The sequence below is a fragment of the Neodiprion virginianus genome, chromosome 2 (assembly GCF_021901495.1).
Source record: "Neodiprion virginianus isolate iyNeoVirg1 chromosome 2, iyNeoVirg1.1, whole genome shotgun sequence".
NCBI lineage: Eukaryota > Metazoa > Arthropoda > Insecta > Hymenoptera > Diprionidae > Neodiprion > Neodiprion virginianus.
Window position 1 is genome coordinate 17,110,975 of NC_060878.1, and position 21,962 is coordinate 17,132,936.

Below are 21,962 nucleotides of genomic sequence, written 5' to 3' on the forward strand. Positions count from 1 at the left end.
GTTAATTTCGTGCCATGGCGTAACCACGGAAGTTTATGATTGGCTGAGTCATTGGCGTAGACAGGGGAAAATGCCCGTCGGTTGGGACAAATAGAATCGTTTTGGCGCTGGTGTGAATTTGCGCACGGTCTCTATAAAGCGATAGTTTGAATCGAAAACTTTTTACCAATCACATTGCAAAATCATCGATTAGTCGATCCTGGGCAGCCCTCTGATACCAGTGCCTGATACTCACCACTGCTCGTATACTTAAAAATTTTACGCGTCTTATCCCCGTTTTTTAGTTCCTCTACGTGGCGCTAGTAGTAGACTTCTGACACTCTCGCTGCCCTCGCTGACCGCGCGCAAGCTCGTCAGACAACTACTAGCGCCACTAGTGGTGGGAATTGGCGGCAGAATCGAGGGACATTATGCGAACCACTTTTAGCAGTTTGTGTCAAGGGGCTGACCATGGTGTAACCACGAAGTAGTGTAGCGAATGTAACCCATAGACTTATAAAGATAGACTGAGCGCTCTTATGAGCCGCTTGAAGCAAATAATTAAAGGACAGAAATATGCCGGGAGTACTCCTTTCTCTCTCTGACGATATTTGTGGCGGGGATCGAGGCGGTAGAGGAGAATGAGGCGAAATTATGCGCCTACATCTATAGCTGTTCCCATTCCACTGCTCCGTTGTCTCCCACCATGACGCCGATTGAAAAGAGAGAGCAGTACTCCCGGTATATCTCTGTTCTTTATATGTAATTGTCAGTACCTCTTATAGGAGCGCTCGGTCCACGGTCTTATATACGAACGTGGCTCAGTCTATCTTTATAAGTCTATGGTGTAACCGATTGCCCGCGACTGTAGCGCTAAAAGGCGTGCCGTGGTTGAAAGCAGTACAAAACAAGGAACCAGTCCAGTGTTGGCAACCGTACGATAATTATCGTACATGTACGATAATTTCATACCAACGTACGATATACCATAGCGATTCATTATCGTACGCAATTGTACGATAATATTCAAATATCTAGAATTTTTTCCTAAATGAACGAATAAAGTCATTAGTTTGTGATGGACAAAAATATCGATGGATAATCGTTCACTCTTTTATATATATATAAAATAAAAAATAAAAAAAAATATACATAAAATATATGAATAATTGACTGATTAAATTTGGAGTTATTTGATTTGCGTAAAATTTTTGAATCGCACAAATTTTAGCCTCATCTACTACCCGGTACACCCGTGCAAAAATGATAAAATTCGAAAAGTTATGTGTCGGGTGCAATATAAGTTCACGATAATATTAATTTTATTATTTTATTACTAACTAACGCTTTTTTACGTTATTTCAAAATGTACGATAATTTTTCGTCAGGTACGATAATCTTACGCCCCTGGTACGATCAGCGTCATCTTCTAGGTTGCCAACGCTGAACCAGTCGGCCTATGGCACTTTCCAGGCGTTGATTATAAACATGTCAACTTTGAACGAGTCTCAATCGAGTACGGACGACGATGAAGAGAATTTGGAAGCATTAAAAGAAGCTACAGACTCTCAGTTTTTAAAAGATTCCTTATTTTACAACAAGCCAGAAACTGGTGTTTATGCATTTTGAAAATTGTACTTTAACCTCAACTGTCTTTACATTTCTTATTCTACTCACCTTTGTTTTAGTTTGATTCGCTAAGTCAATTCGCAGTAATTTAAATTTAATCTAGAGACACGATCACACGATGTAGAAGTGTAGAATGTAATATTAATTTTTGCATAGTGTTGAAGTATGTAAATAAATAAGTAATTTCTGAGGAATAACGTCAATGATTTTTAGGAAATGATGTAGAAGCTGAAAAATCTGTATTACCAAAATCGTTGCGGAGAAACGTCGAATTGATGGAAGAATATAACAAATTTGGAGTGTCTCAAGATTTTAAAAATTTTGTTGCCAAACAGCTGGCCAAATCTTTAGATAAGTAAGTTTTGAAACAACTGATGGACAATTTTTAATCTTTCATGTTCTGTGTTAAAAATTCTTTTACCCCCTTTTAGATCTGTCCAAGAAGTCGTCTACAAAAATGGCAGCGTTTCAAAGCCCAAGAAAAGTAAGAAAAATACATCAGGGATAAGATTATTGAGGGACTCAAAAGTAAATTTAAGCCACATTGAGGAGGAAAATTTCAACCATAATATAAAATATAGAAGAAAAACTGAGGATAAAATCAATTTGGATGAGCACATTTCTAGGTGTGCAGAAGCTGCCATTGAACCAGATTTGATTTTATCCAAAGCCAGTACTTTAGCGTGGGCAGACACAACAAAAGGAACTTTATACAAATATAAAACACAGGATAACAGAGTTCTGACAGAAATCAGTTAACACTAAACTCCAACTGTCTTTTCTTTGTCAGATAATTTGTAAGTTTGTATTTTGCTGTGAAATTAAGTTTCAAATATAAAGGTATCAAAACTTTGAGTTCAAGTCCTCAAAGAAAATGTTAATAATAGATTGAATGAATGTTATTGATAAAGTTTACTTGCAATCTTTATTGATATAAATTCACCTAAAAGACCAACAAATTATAAGTAAATTATCGAGTTAATTATCTTCAACAGTCAACCTACCATTATGTTTAATAATTTAGTAATATAATTTTTCCAATAGATATAGTAAAAGAGCTAGTAAACAATACAGAACCAAAAACCATACATTAATTCAAGTAGGATATATTTATCCATCTGTTATTTTTATCAGGGAAGGCTCGCGAGGTATGATCTTATTGACGATTAATCCGAACTATGAAGTTATAGGCAGTGCTCACGAGCTGCGATCTTGTTTTTAGGATTGGTCGATATATAGATTTCACAATGAAGATGGTGATCTGAATAATTTTATATTCAATTTACCTTGCGTCATATATTCCTATTATTTTTGTTTTCAGGTTGGGTGTTGATATTATTGAAATATTTTATCACCCAAGGTTTACTAATAAATTAAAGATTATTATAGATATGTTTTATTTGATGCCATTCCATAATATGCTTGTACGATGAAAATGATACGTTAATTATTATTTACTCCAATTACATTATTCCTACAATGTCAGGACGTAAGTTTTGCTCTGGAACCGAACTAATCCTATCGCTGTAATTTGAAACTAAAATCATATTTTAATTCCTCAAATACGAAACATGGTTGATATTGCTTGGCACCTCGGTATAATACAAATAATTATAATACAAATATGAAATACCATAGTACATTTAATATTCTGATTCATACACAGGTATATGTATACATGTATATATACACACACACACATATATATATATATATATATATATATACATATACACACTTTTTTTTATTATAACAGTAATATTGTTACCAATTATTAGCGTTTCTTTTATTTGTGTCCAATTTACCAGACATCTTTCACAGCCTATCCAAATAGTGTGCAACCACCATACCTCGCTGCGGAGAGCAAATCTCCGTATCTTCATGTCGTAATAATATAGTTTCCTACAACTTAAAACTTCTAACTAAATGACAAACGAATATAATTATTAATTTAGATACAATTGGAATAACATTGACCTGAAATATTTTATAATTTTTTTCCACGATTTTGTTTTAGTTTCTTTCTTTTTGAAACTTTTCTCTGCTGTTTCTCTTTACTCTTTCTGGATATTCGTAAATGTTTGTTTGTTTGCTTTTTGTATAAATTATTCTAGTAATAAATATTTCATCACTTAATAGACCTAAATTTACTTTTGTTGAAATCTTTAACTTCATCGTCTGCATTTTGTTTATTTTTTTTATTTATTTATATATAAACTTAATTATGTATAAATCCACTCTACAACCATAATTCTAAATATAGTTGTATTCTGGAAAAATTAATTATATATTCAATATAATACAGTGCTAAAAATTTACCCCAACTTAACGAATAATCAGTTGTGGATCAGATTTCTTTGTTGGATAACTCAGTTTGGAGCAGCGGTAAGCGAGGAAGGCAATTTTTGCTGAGTGGCCATTGCTGAATTAGTGCATGTGTCTTTGCCAATTGGTTGAACTTTAGTTGCCGACGCCATCGCAGTTATTATTCTATGGCATGTCGTTATCTCAGTGCTTGATACTGGCTCAGTTTCATTATCGTGAATTTTCATTGCATGGAGTTTCGTGTGTTGACAGGGACTTACATGATGCAGTCGCGAGAAACAGTCGCTACAAACTCTGACTGGATTGTAGAGCTGTTCACTAGGCAGCGGAGTCGAGTTCTCCGAACAGTCTGCACAAAATATTTTACCACAGCCTCTGAAAGTATAACTTTCTTTGTCAGTTTATCGGAAAATACCATTTCCTTGTTCAAATTTACATCATTCGTCAATGCTTTAGCAACTTGCTTTCTTTACCTGCAGTGATGCTTGCGTCTTCCAAGCCAAAATTCTGTGTCGCATCCCATACAACGATTAACTGCGTGATCAGGCACCCATAGGACCGGTGCTGGGCCCAGATCTTCCACAGCTTCCCAAGACATGTCGGAGGGAAGCGATTCTCCGTGTTCACCTGCACTGCCAACTGAATCCGGCAATGACCCCTAAATTAAAAACTCAGTTTTAGCTATTTTACAATCTATTTGTACAGTTTCATACTTGCTGAATCGTACATGAACGTTTTCTTCCTTTTTTTGTTATATCTAAATACAGTTAGAAACGGTCAATTATGGATGAATAGGCTGGTTTGTTTAAAAATTCTCCAGTAATATTATTTATGCCAATGACTGTGAACACAAATGAAACAACACCCTACTATGTAACAGAAATTAATCTTGGCAAGTCCGAGTAAGACAAGCTAAGGTATCAATAATTTGAAAATAAATTGTAGAATTAGAATGTTCAAAATCTTTAACTCTGCTAAACTCTTGAACTACACTATTTCTTTCTAGTGTTCTGGGGCACGTTTTACTCACTGAACAGATCCTCACAAAATTGTCTGAAAAACATTCAAGAAATATTATATTATATCATAGTTATCACATGAAAACCTAATTGTTGACGAACATCTGTTATGCCATCCTTGCAAGAATTTATTTTTATCCACTCTGCCAACAACTATTTGTAAAAATTCTTTCCGGCGATTTTTGGAGATCTTTATGGTAATCAACATAAATCTAAAAATTGAATTCAGATCATAAACACCAGAGTTTAACCATTATTGACTTCTAATTATGAAATCTCTTCTAAAATTGTTGATATCTCAGCTTCTGCAATTCGGATTTGCTGAGATTCATTTCTACTACATAGTAGAGATGCTGTTGTATTAGTTTTCACCATCATTCGCAGAAACAACACTGCTAGAGATTCTTTTACAACGATTTTTTCTGCAACACATCTAATGTTTACAATTATTGAAGCTAATGATATTGTAATCTCGTTAAATTCACTGAAAAGCTCAAACATAATTAGATTTCATGGATTATGAAGGAAAACCAATAGAGTCTCAAGAAAATATCACGTCCTTCATTTGTTTGTGTTTTGGTATTGATTATGTTCTGGTATTAAATGGAACTGTTTTTGATTTTTTAATATTAAAATCTGTCTTACTTCACAACTCTCGCAGATGTCACGGAACATAAATCATATTCCGAACTCTCACCACTTCCATTTTTCATACTTAAAAAACTGGTGAGTAAGTAACGTACGTTGAGCTCAATATGAGTCGAAAAATATCTGCAGGGGGAAAAAGCATCAAGAAAGCTAATTGACAGCGAAAAAATTACGAGAACTGTAAAGTGCATCATCATAATTAGCCAAACATAGTTCAAATTAAAGTCCTGATACTAAATTGCACGTTCCTTAATAATTATAAGATTATGAATTTCGTCAGTGAAAGTCAAAACGACGTTTTCGTTTGAAGAATTTTTCCGTCGGTTTTTGTGTGTTTTATTAACTGAATGTCTTTTCGGCTTTCACCGACGAAATTCACAACCTAAGCTCCATGATCACGAAACTTCAACAATAATTACAACAGGGTAGTAAACTTCACAGTAAAACAAGAAGAGGAAAGAAAACAGAAACAGCTTTTCTTAAACCTAATAGTACTCACAATGTCGTCAATGCGATCAATGTCAGTGTTGTGATTGCAGACTTTTTTAATCAGAGCTAGCCTTGTTGTGTGTAATTCCTTTCGCAAGGCTTCAACCTTCAGCTGAAATATAAAATAAATGTTAGCTGTAATCAGCAATTGAGTTGTGAACGATTTTTAAGCATATTTACAGATTTCACCTTATTTTCTACGTCTATTTGCTGCAATCGCATTTGAATGTCACTGCATATAACAGGCAATCCGTCAATATCATCTAGCTTATCAGAATTTTCAATTGTGTTATCTTGATGAATCGGCGAGGCAGGACAAGCGCTGCTAGGGGTTCTTGATAGTAAAGGTGCGCTTATGTCGCTGACATCGCTGCCGTCGTGAGCTCTGTTGCAATTACAAGTGCTGCGAAGGTGATTCGCATCTCCCCAAGTTAGTATCGACTCTTCGGATGGTGCCCTTTGGGATCTGATATCATTGTTACGGATCCGTGTAAATAAAATAAAGTTGCAATGGTTTAGGAAAAGTTTTCGAACGAAATGCATAAATTACATCACACTTACATCTCGTTATCAATATCAACAGCATTGTTAACAGGATCGCCATTTGGTATAAGTGTATCAGTAGAACTATCAACCGAAGGATTGACAGGTGATCCGCTCGGTATCTCAGCCTTATAATCCTTTCTCAAATTCACGTTTTCAACTGTGTTTTCATGTACGGCCTGAATACTATCACTCAACGTGTTTTTTTCAACTTTATCATTATTCTCGAAATTCATTGAATCAAATTTTCTGAAATATGCACACAAAAACGTTAATTACGTGTCACGAGAAGTTTCGTTGAGGATGAATGTGGGTTACAGTCTGAATCAAAATTTAAGAAAAGTGAAAAAACTGTTTCAACAACCTTTAGCAATGTTATTTGTGTGAGTGATAATAAACTCGAATGAAACAACATCCCTGCTGTGTAATACAAGTGATTTCGGCCAAATACTAATAACGCAAACTAAGATATCAACAGTTTGAGAAAAGTTTTACAGTTAGAACTAGTTCCGAATGAATAAGCCCTGGTGTTTTTGGGTTCAATAGGCTTACTACCCATATGCTTACAAAACGATTTGAAAAACATTTAATAAATCTTAAATTATAGCATAGTTATAAGGCGCAAACTTAATTGCTGAGGAATATTTGCCGTACTGTGCTTATAAAAATCTTTTTATCATCTGCATGTAACTATTGGTACAATTTTTATTAGATGATTTCTGGAGATCTGTGATTAACAAAATAAGCTCAAAAATATTATAATCAGATCAAAAACCCCAGAGTTTAATCATTTTAAATGTTGTAATTATAAATCATTTTCTCAATTTGTTGATATCTTAACTTGTGTTATTTGAATTTGTTCATACAAATTTCTCACATAGTAGGTATGTTGTTTCATTTGTGTTCACGATCATCAGCGCGAAAATGCTGTTTGATATTTTTTTAAATCGGTTTAGTTTCCTTCCCCAACTGTTGATTCAGATGCTACAAACCATTCCTCTGTGTCTAAGGTACTTACTTTTCTAATGTAATGCTGGGGTCGCTCAGTCTTCTATGTGGGTACACGTTGTGGTCTTGAGCATGTATCAAATCACCGTATGATCGTGTCTTTGTCATCTGGCTTTGAGGTTCGTCCCCTTCTCCTCCTTCAATATCAATTATGCCAACTGTTTGTTTGTCCTTGTTGTCTCCTGTCGACGTAACCATAGAGCCTAGATACACCTCAGACCACAACACAAGGTCACGCACACTGCAGCTAGGCCATAGAACCTTCAAATAAGAAATTAATGATAATAGAATGGAAACAGAAACGATATCATTCTACCGTCATTACTGGAAGAAATTTTCAAACCAGCATCGACTTACCTGGTGCTTTGAAGGTGAATACAGGTAATTGACAAAAGAATTTGAGTTCAGAAAACGCCAAACGGAGAAAGTGCGCTCTCGCACTCTAAATTGTAGTCGCTCTTGTCTATTATTACACAGGAATGTTCCAAAGAGCTGTGAATATGTATGCTGCGCCAACTTGACCTAGAATAAAGAATAATTTCCAGATTATGAGTGAATCAAAATTGTTTCAAACGTTTTCTCGACTGATTTTATCACTTCTGAATAGGACTCACGATATATTCTGGGGACATCTGAAAACCGCACGGAAATTGACGTATCAATTGGTGCACGCAATCCAGCCACTGTAGAAATACAGGGCAACGTTCGTTCGGGTCGTCGCAGCCTATAGTCTGGCCGCACCGATCGGCAAATTTGTGACCAAAATCAAACCATTCTCTTTCGCAGAGAATTTGGAAACCCTAAAATAATTGGTGTTAGAAATGTTACACTGATATTCCAAGTTGAACGAGGATTAATTATGGATAAATGGGCGGCAGAATCTGAATCAAAAGTTATAAAAATAGGTAAAACTGTTTGAACAATCTCCGGCAATGGTATTTGTGGCAGTGATGATCAATACCAACGAAGGTACATCCCTCCTATTCAATATTCTAAGCTAACTCTGAATAAATTCGAATAACACAAGCTAGAATATTTACAACTTGAAAAATGGTTTTATTATTCAAACGTTCAAAATGATGAAGTTCTGAAGTTGTTTCTGACCTGATCCCCATAAATGATCAAAAAATCATTCAATACATCTCATGTAAGGTAGACATGACGCACAAATATGATTGTTGATAATCATCTATAATATCTATTTTCATTCACCCTGGGGATAACTATTAGTAAAATTTGGTTGAAGAAATCTCTGAAGATCTCCGTGGTAAAGAAAATAAGCTCAAAACCACTAGAATGAGTGAGAAAATACCAAAGTTTAATAATTTTGAATATTCTAATCATTGACAATTTGCTCTAATTGTTGATAACTTGGCATATGTCAACCGAATTAGCTGAGATTCATTTCTGCATCTACTTTTTCAAGCACTGCTCGCCCTGCGACGCACATGCAGTACCTGCCAGCCTTAGTTACTAGTTAGGGACACGACCAATTGCAGGCTGTTTACGAATCGTTTTAGATGGAGGTAGTATATAGAATTATGTACGTGGTGCAGAAGCATATAGACTTGTCACACATATAACTATTATATTGCATAGCAAGGATATTGTTTCCTTCACGATCACTGTCATTGGCACAAATAACATGGCTGGGGATTTTTTAAACGGTTTAGGGTTCGTATGTTTTTGAAATCTGAAATTCCCTGATTTTTCCAAGTATTCCAGCCTGAAAATAGGATTTCTCCAGTAACCCTTCATGAAAGATGATGCTGATGATTGACAATCTTTTTTACACATTAATACTAATGCCTTCAATATTACCTAGTAATTAACTAACCGTCTGACTATCAATTTACAAATAACAGCCTGCGATTTTCCGTAACCAAAAAATGAAAAAGGTTTGGTATTAAGTAATATGTACATAGAATGTATGAAGTGGTGCGGCGAAACAAAATTTGAAAAATCATTTTTTTCTTCTTAAAATTGACAGTACTTGGTATAAGAACGAGTTTATTCCTTCGACGGACTCAAACTTCCGGTCTTATTTTCGAAATTCCCTGAATTTTCCCTGCTGTAGGAAATTCCCTGAATTTTTCCGGTTTTCTAAATTTTCCCTGTGCGAACGAACCCTGCGATTTTTTCTTTTACCTCAACTTTTGATTCAGACATGGTATGGCCCATTTGTCCTTAAGGGGATGTATGGCTGAGAGTGTATAAATTTGGGACTTCACGTCTTGACAGGCAACTATTTATTTTGATCAAAAGCATTGTATATCGAACTTCATTCTCATATTGTTTCTTACTAGAATCTGTTAGTAGCAAGCCTCTTTATTGAAGTTCAACTTCAAAGGGTCGACATTTGTCATGAAAAAAATTTCGGATCCTGATAAAGAAGATAAAATTTAAAGTAAATTGATTAAGCTAATTTTGAGATATTGTGAACACCGCAACATATGTCAAGGGGCAAAATCGTTGACGTTATGTTATCTTCAAGAACAATAGTTCCTATCAATTCGTTACACTAAAAAAAAAAAAATGTAAATGGAGCTTGTGAATACAATAAATCCTATTCGAATAAAATAGTTCGCTGTGAAGATATGAATTTCTAGAATTTACTAATTTTTTCAGCCGTCATCATATATACCCCTTTGAGGCAAACAGTCCAACCAACTGTGTAAGACTATATTTTTAATCTGCTGCATGATCACCTCTATTGTCCGGTAATAGGGATCTAATAGCAACTGAGCTAAGGCAACGATTTGTGGGGTCCTGTCCCATCCGTCGCTGCAATGCACAAGCACTGGTCGTCCATCCCGTTCAATAGCAGAAGCAACAGTTACAGCTGCCCTGAGTAAGCCGGACATGTGTTGGAGCCATCGAGTACCTTCGAGTAAACTCAGCCAACTGAGGGACATGAACATTGAATTTTAGTTGTCAAGAATGCGTTATGTCAATAATATCAAAACCAGTAAGCTTCGGAAACTCACTTTGGTGGATCCGCGTCGGAAGCGCAAAGCTGTCTGACGGCGTGAAAGCTCTTTCGTATTGAATGTATGTTAGGAAGGTTCATGAACTGGATGTCGCAGCTTGGGTAATATTCTGGGCATTCGCATCCACCTCCGCGTGCTCTATTCGCTACCGCTGTTGTGTAGGATCTCGCGTCAACTATCAGAACTTTCTGCAATCATACAAATGATTGAAATTCATTTTGATCATTTATTGTTCAAAGAAACCATAGTTAATAAATTATTTTAGGAGGCGAAGTTTATAATCTAGCAGTTATATTATAGGAAAAATCATTATTTTTCAACTCGAATAATAGAATCATCGAGAATTGGACAAACTGTACAAGGCAGAATAATACTCACATATTATAAAGTTGACGCTCTCAAATGAATTCTGAGGTTCCAAAATAATATGAATGAATGTTACAAACTTCAACCTTATATTATTTTGCTGTCCATGTGTTTGTAACTTGTGTTACTTTCTTTGGCTCAAGTTATGCAGTGAGGTGTTTTGGTGAGAAGCAACGTTTTTTTCTCTCATCCCCATCTGAACAACAAAAACGAATCCTCTGAGAAGGACATTTCTCGAAACTAATTTTGAAAGATTGCTCTCAGAATTCGAAATTTTCCCATTCAAATAGCATAAGGAATGTGTTAGTTTTTTGAATAATTATTTCACTCAACTGTATTCAATGATATGGACTTGATCGTGAGAATTCAATCGAATCACGTACAAATTTGTCACTCAAATTTGTGTAAGGTAAATGATTTAGCCATTCGATACATTGAAACATAAATTTTGACCTAAAATCAATTGTCAAGACTCGTAACTTCAGCATTGTTGAAGCTACAGACTTCTCTCTATCGATACTGCCATACAAAATTGATTTACCTACCAATTTAGTATTCAAATTTTTCGTTTGAAGAAAATAGTTGAGCGACAAAGGATGTTTGAAGATAAATTATTATATTAAAATGACTTTTGAGACTTATATTTTTTTAACCATTTGAGCTACAGATTTTAATCTCTGGATACTTTTACAAAGAATTTGATGCTCGAGAAAATGCTCCCAGGATAAAATTCATATCATCAAATTCATAAAAAAATTTAAAAAAAAAATCACGTCATCCCCATGTTATAGAAATGGGAAAAATACAGATTTTGAGAGAGACCTTTCGTAATTGAATTTCAGAGATATCCTATAGCGAGAATTTTTTTCTCACAATGGACAAAAAGTTTTTCAGACTGAGAGAAAAAGAATATTGCTTCTGAACAAAACACCTTGTCAAATGTTCGTTTACCTTATTCCCAGGAGAGGTAATTGTTGCTTCTGGGGAATCTGTGTACCCAAGCGAAGGGTCAATCATTGTTGATTCCCCTCTGTCGTACGCGCAAGCGTCGGAAAGAGCTTTGAGCAGATCTTCATCGTCGGAGCTTCGCCATCCTAGCCAGCCAACTTCAGGTTGACTGCTGCGTGCTATTACTGCGCCGTTATTGACATGCCTTTAAATTAACAGATCCAGTTCAAGACAAAAGCAATGTGTGAAACGGTAACTTTTAGGAGGCAGATAGCAGCCCAATTTGAAAAGCGTTACCTCCACACAACCGCCGGAATTCGTCTGGAGCTTCTGAATTTAGCAACGTTTTCGAGCGTGTCATCCGTTATACAAGCAGGTACTAAAAGCTGGGGAGGATATGATGGGCACATTTTGTAGTCCACATTTATTTGACTAATACGCCAGGTACCGTGAAGATTGAACTTCAGACGTTCCACCTATAATTGTCATTTCAATTTGGAATTAGTGAAATTGTTAGTTTTTAGAAAAATACAAATTGCAGTTGAGAAATGATACACAAATTTATTTACAAGGGTAACTGAAGAATATTATTGTCAGGGTTCTACTGTTTTTTATATTCAATGAATAGGTTTCAAAGTGACATGAAAGCAAATAAACATAGGCTTGTGTGGTCAGATAAGACACGAAAGCAACCGTTGCAGTTTTAAAGTTAAATCACTTTAAAATGATAAAACATTTAGTAGATTTTTTCAATTTCAATTCGCGATGGCTTGATAATCTTTCTTTGAGTAGACAATTTACCATTGCTGTCTAGAGATCAAAATCAATATCAAAGCAGTCTTGAAAACGATATCGACACATCAGAAAGAAATGTCTCAGTAAGATAGTAGAGTATTTTGAATATAATGAGTCATCGCAAAGTGAAATCGATCTAACACTGGAATTTTTATCTTTTTTTATAGTGATTTGAAACTAAATATCGATATCTAAACTTTTATTTACAACTTTAGTATTTCTTTTGGGTATATTCTTAGGAAAATCATCCTAGTTTAGAATGATATAAATATGACAAATACTCAATGTTTGACTAGCTTGTAACGAAATTAACGAAAAAGTGTGGATTCTTAAGGGTGGTATATTCTAGCCTAGAAATTTAAAAAATTCGACGATTTTTTTGCACATCATTATAACTACTTTCTTAAGAATATTTTGGTCTCCAGCCAATTACGAGTTTCTAAAACTAGTTACAACTAGAATAAAACTAGAATAAAGATACAACCACTTGACTGAAACAATCCACGGTGTGCGCTTCAATATGACCAAGTTCAAGGCTAGAAAGATCAAACTATGAAGAAGCTGCGAATGCAACAAAAGGCCTTCTACATACCCTGGAAATCGCCAATTAATGATAAGAAAAATTTCAGTTTCATCTGGTACAGGAATCAATGTCACAACCAACGTCGAAACTATAGATGTGCCGACCTCGAATGCATTTTTCTTGAAACTACATTTTTCAACCTAGATGATCAAATCTCGAGTTCTATTTAATCAGTTGACTTCAAATTTGGTTAAAACTTTCAGTATATATCCCTCTAGACTATAGCTTGAATTTCGGGTATTGCGAAATTATTATTGTTACTATTTATGGAAAATTGGAAAGTTGAAAAAAAAAAAAAAGTATATTGTGCACCTAGGGAACGAACACATTGTCTACGTGGTTCGCACGATATTTTTTAACATACATGCACGGTGCCCGATTCTAAGTGTAGAAAAAATTAACTGTAAATTAGGATCTTGCCGCAGTCGACTCCTTGAGTCTAAAAATCTTAGAAAAACTGAACTTTGACAGATTACTGTGTGTGACGGCAGGGTCCAAGAGAGTCCCCCCAAAAATAAGATGAACAAAAATTCAGATTAAAAAAAAAAGATTATTGGGATTTTCTTTATCAAGCGAATAAATTCTATTCGCTTTGCCCTCTCAAAACAAGATGGGCAAAAAGACAGGATTAAAAAAAAAAAATTAATGAGGGTCTCATTTATGACACAAATAAACGCGATATTTTATTTATTACACGAATAATTTACGATCCTTAGAATGGTCACTTATCATTGTTTACTTTGAACCCGTGCTTTCAGCTTGAACAAAATTTTACGTTATAGAACACACATTTGAATTTTTTCTTTAGGTTAGGTTAGGTTTGTTGGCTCTCCCTAGTTGGCGATTCATACCGTCCGATGGCGTTGTTTTGTAGGCGATGTGACTGTGCTGACCAATCGATAGTGTATCGAAAGGCTTCCAGGTAAGAAAGTGATATTTTGCTACTGGGAGGAAGGACTTTCGGGGTGGTAAAGTACTTCTTTCCTCCCTTGTTATGGGGATCAAAATCGGCCATTCTGTGCATATATGGAAAAAATTAACTTTTTCTTCAGACAGTACACTGTTTCTTTAATTCTGTCACTCACAGTGGGATGCTCAGGTTGCTCAGCGTCCCACCTCAAAAATTTCCACGTCCTAGCCTTATCACAACTTATTTACAACTTCAAGTGAACTTTGTTACTTCATATGACAATTACAATATGAAGTAACAAGTTTCGGCCAGAATCATTGAATTTTGATAATTTTTTCGAAGTTGCATTCGCAATATTAGGCTCAGAAATTATCAAATTCTGACTACAGAGTCGTAATCAGCGACCCTGAAAACCTCCTGGTAACAAAATTCAGGCCAAACTATTCAGCTGAAAAACGTGCGACTGAAAGGGTTAATTTATAATTTTTTTTTTCTCATTAGTGCTGGTCATGACGACACTTTTATTTGTCAAAAAAATAGATTTTATGTTTGTTTCAGTTGAATTTTTTATTAAATTATAAATATTAAATTTAAACCGTTTTTTTTTCTTGGCCGTATTTAAAGGCCCATAACTTATTCAGTTTTTATTTTATTTACACAACATTTTTTTTGTGAGTTCTTGAAACATGAATAAACAGAATATGAAAAACTGTAATGTAGAAATGTTTCTTTTATCAAACCGGATAAGATGCGCAAAATTTAGGCTTCTAGACTAAAATACCCTTGTAACTTACCAGCCTTGTGAAAGATGAATGTTACTTACATCAATGACAGTCGACACGAATGAAACAACATCTCTAATAAGTAACAGAAACGAATCTAATTGTAAACAAATTCGAACTACGCAAACTAGGATATTACCATTTTAAGAAAAGGTTTCACAATCAAAATATTCAAAATGCTTAAACTTTGCTGTTTTTGACCTGAGTCATATATATATATATATATATATATATGTTTTAAAAGCTACGAAACAAATTAAGTTTATTAATGCATTTTCTAAAGGTTTTTGTAATGTACAAACTTTTAGAACACTTTAATATTCATTTATTTATCCAATTTTAACTTAATGTTCTATTATTCGGAAATCGCATACATATACAACATTTACAAACTTGAAAAATTTAATCACTTATTTGTGTGTTTTGTAGCTTTCAAGACTGGCAATGCATTTTACTGATCATGATTACTCCAATATTTCTTCACTTCTGTTAATACCTTCAGTTTGTTCAGCAATGTATCAAATAAAAAAAAAAAAGTTGTAAATGTGCCTCTCGCGACGAATTTCAAATATATATATATATAATATATTACATATAATAATATATATATACAATATATATATATTCAAAGGCACACGAAAACAAAACTTTGAGAAATTAATGACATTGTAGTCAGGGCGGCTAGGTGGTCTAGCGGAGTAAATCTCCGGTAAAGCATCTCTAGATACCAGGTTCGATTCCTGGCTCCGTCGTTAATTTTTCAACTCACCTGAAAATTTTCGAAATTGTACTCTTTCTAGCAAATTTTTCTCACTCCAATATGGATATGATTCTTTCATATCATCAAAAATGAACGGCTGGGCCGTCCTAAATGGCTAAAATAATGTAAATCACATTAATAGCCACATATAGATGTCTCAACGTGTGCACATGTCGACAAGTCTCACAGACAAGTCGTAAATGTGCCTCTCGCGACGAATTTCAAATATATATATTAATGCATTACGTATATTTTATTATATCTTTTTCTATGTACAAGGGTACATCCCATTAATCTTTAATAAATAATAAGTAAATAAATATTTGTGCTCATTTTTTTCATCATGAAGATCTCCAAAGATCGTTCATAGTATATAAAAATAGTGATGCATACGTGTGGTACAACAGTTATTCATTACTAGCTTGGTTATCAATTACATTTCCTTGTAAGATTGTGCATGACTAAAATCATAAAAGCGTATATCGACATGATCACGTAGAAAGTCGCGTGACAGTTAAAGGGCTTATATTTTATTATAGATGGCGCAGTATTCAGATATATGCTCATGATTTTAGTCACCCGATTTCTTGAACATTATTTGAACAAATTTTGAGGATCTCGTCAACAAGTAAAAAAAAGCCCAAAAGCACCAAGGTTCAATCACTTTTGAACACCCTAATAATAAAACTTTTTCATCAATTGTTGATATCGTAGCCTGCGTTATTCAAATTTCCTCATAATGATTACAATCGCGTGGTGAGGATGTTGTTTCATTCATATTCGCTATCATTTGTGCACATAACAGTGGTGGAGATTTTTTGAAATGTTTCTTCTCTCACCTTAACTTTTATTTCAAAATCTACAGTCAATACATTCTAAATATACATCCATTCGCAAATGGATTCTATTAAAACAAATGTTACTCACTTCTGATTGAAAGGTAGTAGTGTAAGAGGATGGATCCTTCCCCAATCGTGGATAATCCTTGCCTTCTTCGACACACCAGGCGTAATAGGCAAATGCAAATATATCTTCGATACTTTTCCTAGGATAAGTGAGCTTGTGCAGGCGCTTGAACCATTCCAAGCAATGCTCGTTTGTGGAGAATGCGCAGCTGAAATACGTATTTGATTCACGATTTTGTATCATTACTAAATGTATATCGGCATTCTTATCTATCGAGATAGTAAAAAATCCAGCTGCTTACCTCAACGATGGTGCATCTTTACAAGTTATATGGAGAAAGAATATCTCTTTTACTTCAAGCTGCTCGATAAGACCCAACGGTATATTATAGTTTGATTGATTGAGTTGTAGGTACAAGCGATAGTTCGAAAGTGCGAGCACGCCATCCGAAGTGCGTCCGAGCGCCAAAACGGATTCTCCGCTAAGCGGAGTGAACGGAACAGTCAAAGACGGGTCTTCGCTTTCCACTGTGTGTTTTGGAAATAACTCAGATGCACCCAGGTGGCAAATAGATTGCAGACTCGTCGGTTCCTCGGAAGTATCCATTGCAACCTAAGTATTTAGAACTTTTCATTTAGTATCAATATTTCTTTTTCTTGTTCTCATTTGAATAACTGGTTGCAAATAATGAAAAAAAAATGCTCGTTAAAGGATATCTCTGTAAGCTAATTTTAATCGATCGATGCCATAGATCGAAGTTTTCTTATTTAATTAACACGGGGAAGGATATTTAGGTATTAAAACATCATTTCACTCTTCAATACATTGAGAAGAAATTCCTGTGATGTTATTTCTTTATCACGTTAAAGTTAGTAACGTCATCGTAATGATTTATGCTGAGAATAGAGCGTTATTTGGCGATTTTAGAATTTTTTGTCTGAAATTCAGTAAACCACAATAAAACGAAATACATTTATGTTTCGAAATCTTAGCTCCTTAAAAAACATTGTAAAATTAAGAAAATAGTATTTTTTCCCCAAGTTTTCGTTATAATAACATTACTAACTTCAACCTCGTGTTTCTTTAATTACTGTGTTTGTCACTTGCTACGAGTAAGTTTAAGAATGTTATGACGATTTGTCTAAGTGATATTAAGTATTGGTACACAGTGTTTTTGGACTCAAGTGTATGAATAGATTTGATGAAAAAATGTTAACGAGTTTTACATCGTTGAAGAAAAAAAGAAATGAAAAACATTCAAAAAGAAGTTCACTCACCACAGTCTAAGAGACCTTCTCTTTGCTGTGCCTCCAAATCCACAGGTTTATTAGCTTATAATAATCTGTAAATAGAAGACAATATCCTGTAATGAAATTGGTCAATTGTTGTTAATCGATCGATTTTAACAGAGTTAATAGTTATTGCAGAACAAGATTTTAGTTTCTTATGAGTTTTGAGTACTTTCAACTATGTGCTTATCGATTAAAAGGCAGCTTTTTTGATTCATTTGCTTCGAGATGAAGTAGAAAACAAACAATTGAATATCAGCAGTATCTATTTTTATTATACTTTTCTTCTCTTCTATTCTATAGGTATTTTTTCCCCTTCTTTTCATTTTCACAACTAAAACATATTTAAACAACATCAAGATATTGAATTCATAACCAGCTTAACAGAGGATATAAATAAACTTTCATCTATTCCAGATAAATTATCCAACAAAAAATTTTACAAGAAGTCGGTGAATTGGTGTGATCATAGTTCTGATCACAAATAACTAAGCGAATATTTAAACACATCTATACAAACATTTATTACGGAGGTTGATTGATTAAAAGTTGATATCTTTTTTTAAGATTGGTATACTAGATAACAGTACATTGAGTTATTTATCAAATAAATATATCCGTAAGCTGTAAATATTTCTTTCAAAGAATAGAAATAGAAAATACTGGAGTTGTGAAAAATTGTACATATCTAATTGTGGGCTTCGTTTCAAATAACTTCAAAATCGTTCAAATTCTGGTATATTCATTTGATTTCAATCTATCATGGCTTAGTTTCTTGAAAGACTACTTTCAAAAGAAAATTCACCGAATCACTTCCTTTAATATTCATTTAATTAAATATTGAATTTTATAACACCGTACCAATATATTGCTTATAATCAAGAAATGATAATATTTAATTGAATACTGAAAAAAAAAAGAAAACCTGTTCAGCGCATTGTACAGAATGGTCTCCTGAATAAAGTGGATCATCGTAGGGTGAAATGAAACGAATCTAATACATCAAATCTAATAACCATTGTAAAATGATTTGAAGTGACACATTGTGATCGAAGCTTTTGTTTACAATTCCGGTACTGTGCATTTTTATATTTTTCAGAGCTACAAATACAACAATTTAAAAAGTACTCAGTTTACATCTGTCCCGTAATATAATTAACTAAATATCGAATGTTGGCCAATCAACCTCCTACAATGATTGAGAAATGGATATAGAGAGAAAAAGTAAAGAAGGAATATTATATGAATAATTCCAACCACGAACGCAACATTGAAAGCACATGCGCATGCTGATAATGCAATTGCATTACGCAATCAAGTTTCACAAATGTATAATTTGTAGCCGTGGGTAAATTTGTGGATGAACAGAATTGAGCGTTGTGATTACCTGTCGTAAAAAAAATTAATAAATACGATGCAATATTTTTTTTATTACACGCAAAATCAGTTTTGCAAAACTAATTTGTTTTTGTAGTAGGACCAATAATAAATTAACATAATGTTACATGGTACGCCTCAAGTTTGCGCTTTGCATTGAAATAAAGTATCGTGAAATTGCTGACGAATGTAATATCTATGAACGCTTATGTTTCATATGACATTATTGCCTATATGATTATCATGCTATTTTCTCATTCGATTCTCAACAACGGTATGAAAGTGAGTAAATAAAGATCCATTGGCAATAAACAGGATGTGCAGATACTCGCTTAGATTTTAGTTTATGCTATCATTGCTGATACGGCAAAAGATAGACATGCATTACACTGCATTAGCTTTTTTGGTATTCAAGGTCAGCAGTAAAAACAGTTAAATTTGACGTTTCGGCCGTAATGAGGATGAAAATTCCTATATATTTATTCAATACCAACAATTATTATGCATAGGGCAAAAACATATACAACAGGGACTGTATTGAATAAACTGTATTCCAGTTGCTAGACGGGCCTCCCTCATTAGGGCTGAAGCGTCAAATTTGACTATTATTATTGACCTGGACACCAAAACAGTTGATCCATTACTAGTAAAAGTCGAGAAACTCTTTTAACAGATATGCATTTCGTTTCAGTGTTTGACAAAACACCTGCTTTGCAAACATGGGAAGTAAAAAAAAAAATGGTTAATTATGTTGAACAGGATGATTGTTAATTTTTCTTCAAAATTTAGAAATTTCTGTATTTCTTCTATATTTAACACGCTGTACATATTTTGCACATCTGGAGTAGTGGAGAACAATACATCTTTAATTGTCATCTCTTGAATGCAGAAAGGCGGCTGTTAAAACATTGCGCTGAAGTTTATTACTTTCAAGGTACATCGTTTTGAATATTTGCATTCAACTGTGTTAAAAAAAAAAAATATTTAACACCTGTTGTGAAATTGGTGATCAAAACGAATAGATAAGATGCTTTGAGTTGTACATCTGCGTTTCATTCTTGCGACTTCAACTTTTAGAGTAAACACGAATATAATTCACAAATATGTAGTGTTCATAATTCATTGATCAGGTACTGTCTATAAGATGCATATGTCAGACCTAAGCAACTTACAAGGTGATGATGAAACGAAATGTTTTATTGGATGTACGATTTAATCAAAAATAATTGCTAAATTGTGCATTTGGTGTATAGGAATTATGGAAGATAAAAAGGCCAATCCTTCATGAGCGTATTGTGTAACTATTCAAGTTTTTCTAACGCTAATTATATGTTATAGACGTACAGTGAGCTATAATTTCGACTGGAGAAACATCGAGGTGAAGTTTTGGTCCGCTACTCTTTCCGTCCATGTTATAAATAAGATAAAAATGTGAAATTTGTTTAACTAGAGGGTGTGTGGCTTTATCAAGACGAAGTTTATCTTTGTATGAATTAATGGAAATTTCGCGAGTCTTGTGACGTGAAAACTAGACACCTTGTGTACAGCAATTCACAAATGTCAAAATGAATTAACAAGATGTTACTATATTCGAATAAAACTCACTTGCAGCGCTGTATGGTAATCACATCAATTACTGCTATCTTGCACACGATACATCACATTAAAACTACCAACACTGGCTACACGAGTTGGATAATTATAAACATTATTTAGTTGGAAACATCTTTCTGTTCGATTAGACAGAGTGATCTTAAAAAGTACGCAGATCGGAATAGAACGGCAAGTCATAGACCAGCAACTGGGCACGTATTACATACTCAAGAAGCTTGTAGCCGTACACGGCGACGATCAAAACTACACAACTAAATGCAATTTCTGCGTTCTGAAATCAAATGTACGATTCAGCTGCAGCCAACAGGCGTTCTGAAAATTTCCATTGCCAACTGTAACCAACCACTGAACTATAAGGGTGCTATTTCATGAGCAGTAAAAAGCAGCAACAGCAGCAGTTTTCCCCTATCACTTCAGGCGCAAGTTTCTGCTGCTCGCTGTTCAGTTTCTCGAGCGACATGCCACAAGATCACAAGAAGCCACGACCTATTTCATGAGCAGCGTTGCTGCTGCGTAAAATTACCAGACTGATGCTAGTGAAAACTAGTAAGTTACTAAACCACTGCTGCTTTTTATTGCACATGAAATAGCACCCTAAGGGTGCGTTCCGGATATTACCTCCCGGCAAGAGCTCCCGGTGCTGTCAGCACTCTTTCATCTCTTTTGCGCTACCGAGTTCGTGGGTACCTCTGCCTCTGTCTAAGGAAATTTTTAGCGCTGCCAAATAATTTCGGAACTCACCCAAGCCAAGAGAGATAACGGCATGATATAGTTTCGTCTGTTCAGCGGTGTCGCATGCGGTTGTCATGTTATTTAATTAATTGTCATTAGCGCCACGGAGCAATATATATATATGGAGGGCCAGCTACGCTACCGCGTTTGATCCAAAAACCTTGACCGAGGTGAATAACTCAGGACCTCGCCGGCAGACTGCGCTGTCGTTAGTGTGGCTATAGGGTTCGTAAATTATGCATGAGGCAGTAGGCGTGATTGCCGCACTTG

At 34.6% G+C, this 21,962-nt stretch overlaps 2 protein-coding genes across 6 annotated transcripts in view; one reads left to right on the forward strand and one right to left on the reverse strand.

Moving 5' to 3' along the window:
• LOC124299309 (uncharacterized) overlaps window positions 1–3,842 on the forward strand; it is a 68,207-nt gene extending 64,365 nt beyond the window's left edge. Inside the window, exons 2-4 of the mRNA XM_046752446.1 lie at window positions 1,413–1,591; window positions 1,822–1,963; window positions 2,040–3,842. Coding sequence (XP_046608402.1) covers window positions 1,468–1,591; window positions 1,822–1,963; window positions 2,040–2,367 — 594 coding nt within the window. The 5' untranslated portion in view covers window positions 1,413–1,467 and the 3' untranslated portion in view covers window positions 2,368–3,842. The remainder of the gene's footprint in view (window positions 1–1,412; window positions 1,592–1,821; window positions 1,964–2,039) is intronic.
• Window positions 3,234–21,189, reverse strand: LOC124299251 (myotubularin-related protein 3). Of its 5 annotated transcripts, XM_046752330.1 has the most exons (17): window positions 20,952–21,189; window positions 17,958–18,022; window positions 16,982–17,292; window positions 16,702–16,888; window positions 12,242–12,420; window positions 11,948–12,149; window positions 10,628–10,818; window positions 10,349–10,544; window positions 8,255–8,440; window positions 7,998–8,162; window positions 7,651–7,901; window positions 6,651–6,881; window positions 6,279–6,555; window positions 6,100–6,201; window positions 4,407–4,591; window positions 4,194–4,308; window positions 3,234–4,098 (listed from the first exon to the last, which is right to left on the reverse strand). In XM_046752330.1, the coding sequence occupies exons 3-17, from the start codon at window positions 17,284–17,286 to the stop codon at window positions 4,069–4,071; spliced, it is 2,802 nt and encodes a 933-aa protein (XP_046608286.1). In that variant the 5' UTR covers window positions 17,287–17,292; window positions 17,958–18,022; window positions 20,952–21,189; the 3' UTR covers window positions 3,234–4,068. The 5 variants fall into 5 exon arrangements, with proteins under 5 accessions (XP_046608286.1, XP_046608282.1, XP_046608284.1 ...); XM_046752326.1 differs by having other exon boundaries at window positions 3,234–4,308; window positions 20,952–21,187; XM_046752328.1 differs by having other exon boundaries at window positions 3,234–4,308; window positions 17,958–18,043; window positions 20,952–21,187.
• Between the last annotated feature and the right edge of the window lie 773 nt (window positions 21,190–21,962).

What these genes read in the sequence shown, in the direction of transcription:
- LOC124299251 (XM_046752327.1), bottom strand. Translation starts at nt 17,286, where the DNA reads ATGGATACTTCCGAGGAACCGACGAGTCTGCAATCTATTTGCCACCTG. An exon ending in ATTCCGGCGGTTGTGTGGAG is followed by an intron (nt 12,150 to 12,241) that starts GTAACGCTTTTC and finishes GTTAATTTAAAG; the next exon opens with GCATGTCAATAACGGCGCAG. An exon ending in GTTGATATTGATAACGAGAT is followed by an intron (nt 6,556 to 6,650) that starts GTAAGTGTGATG and finishes CAATGATATCAG; the next exon opens with ATCCCAAAGGGCACCATCCG.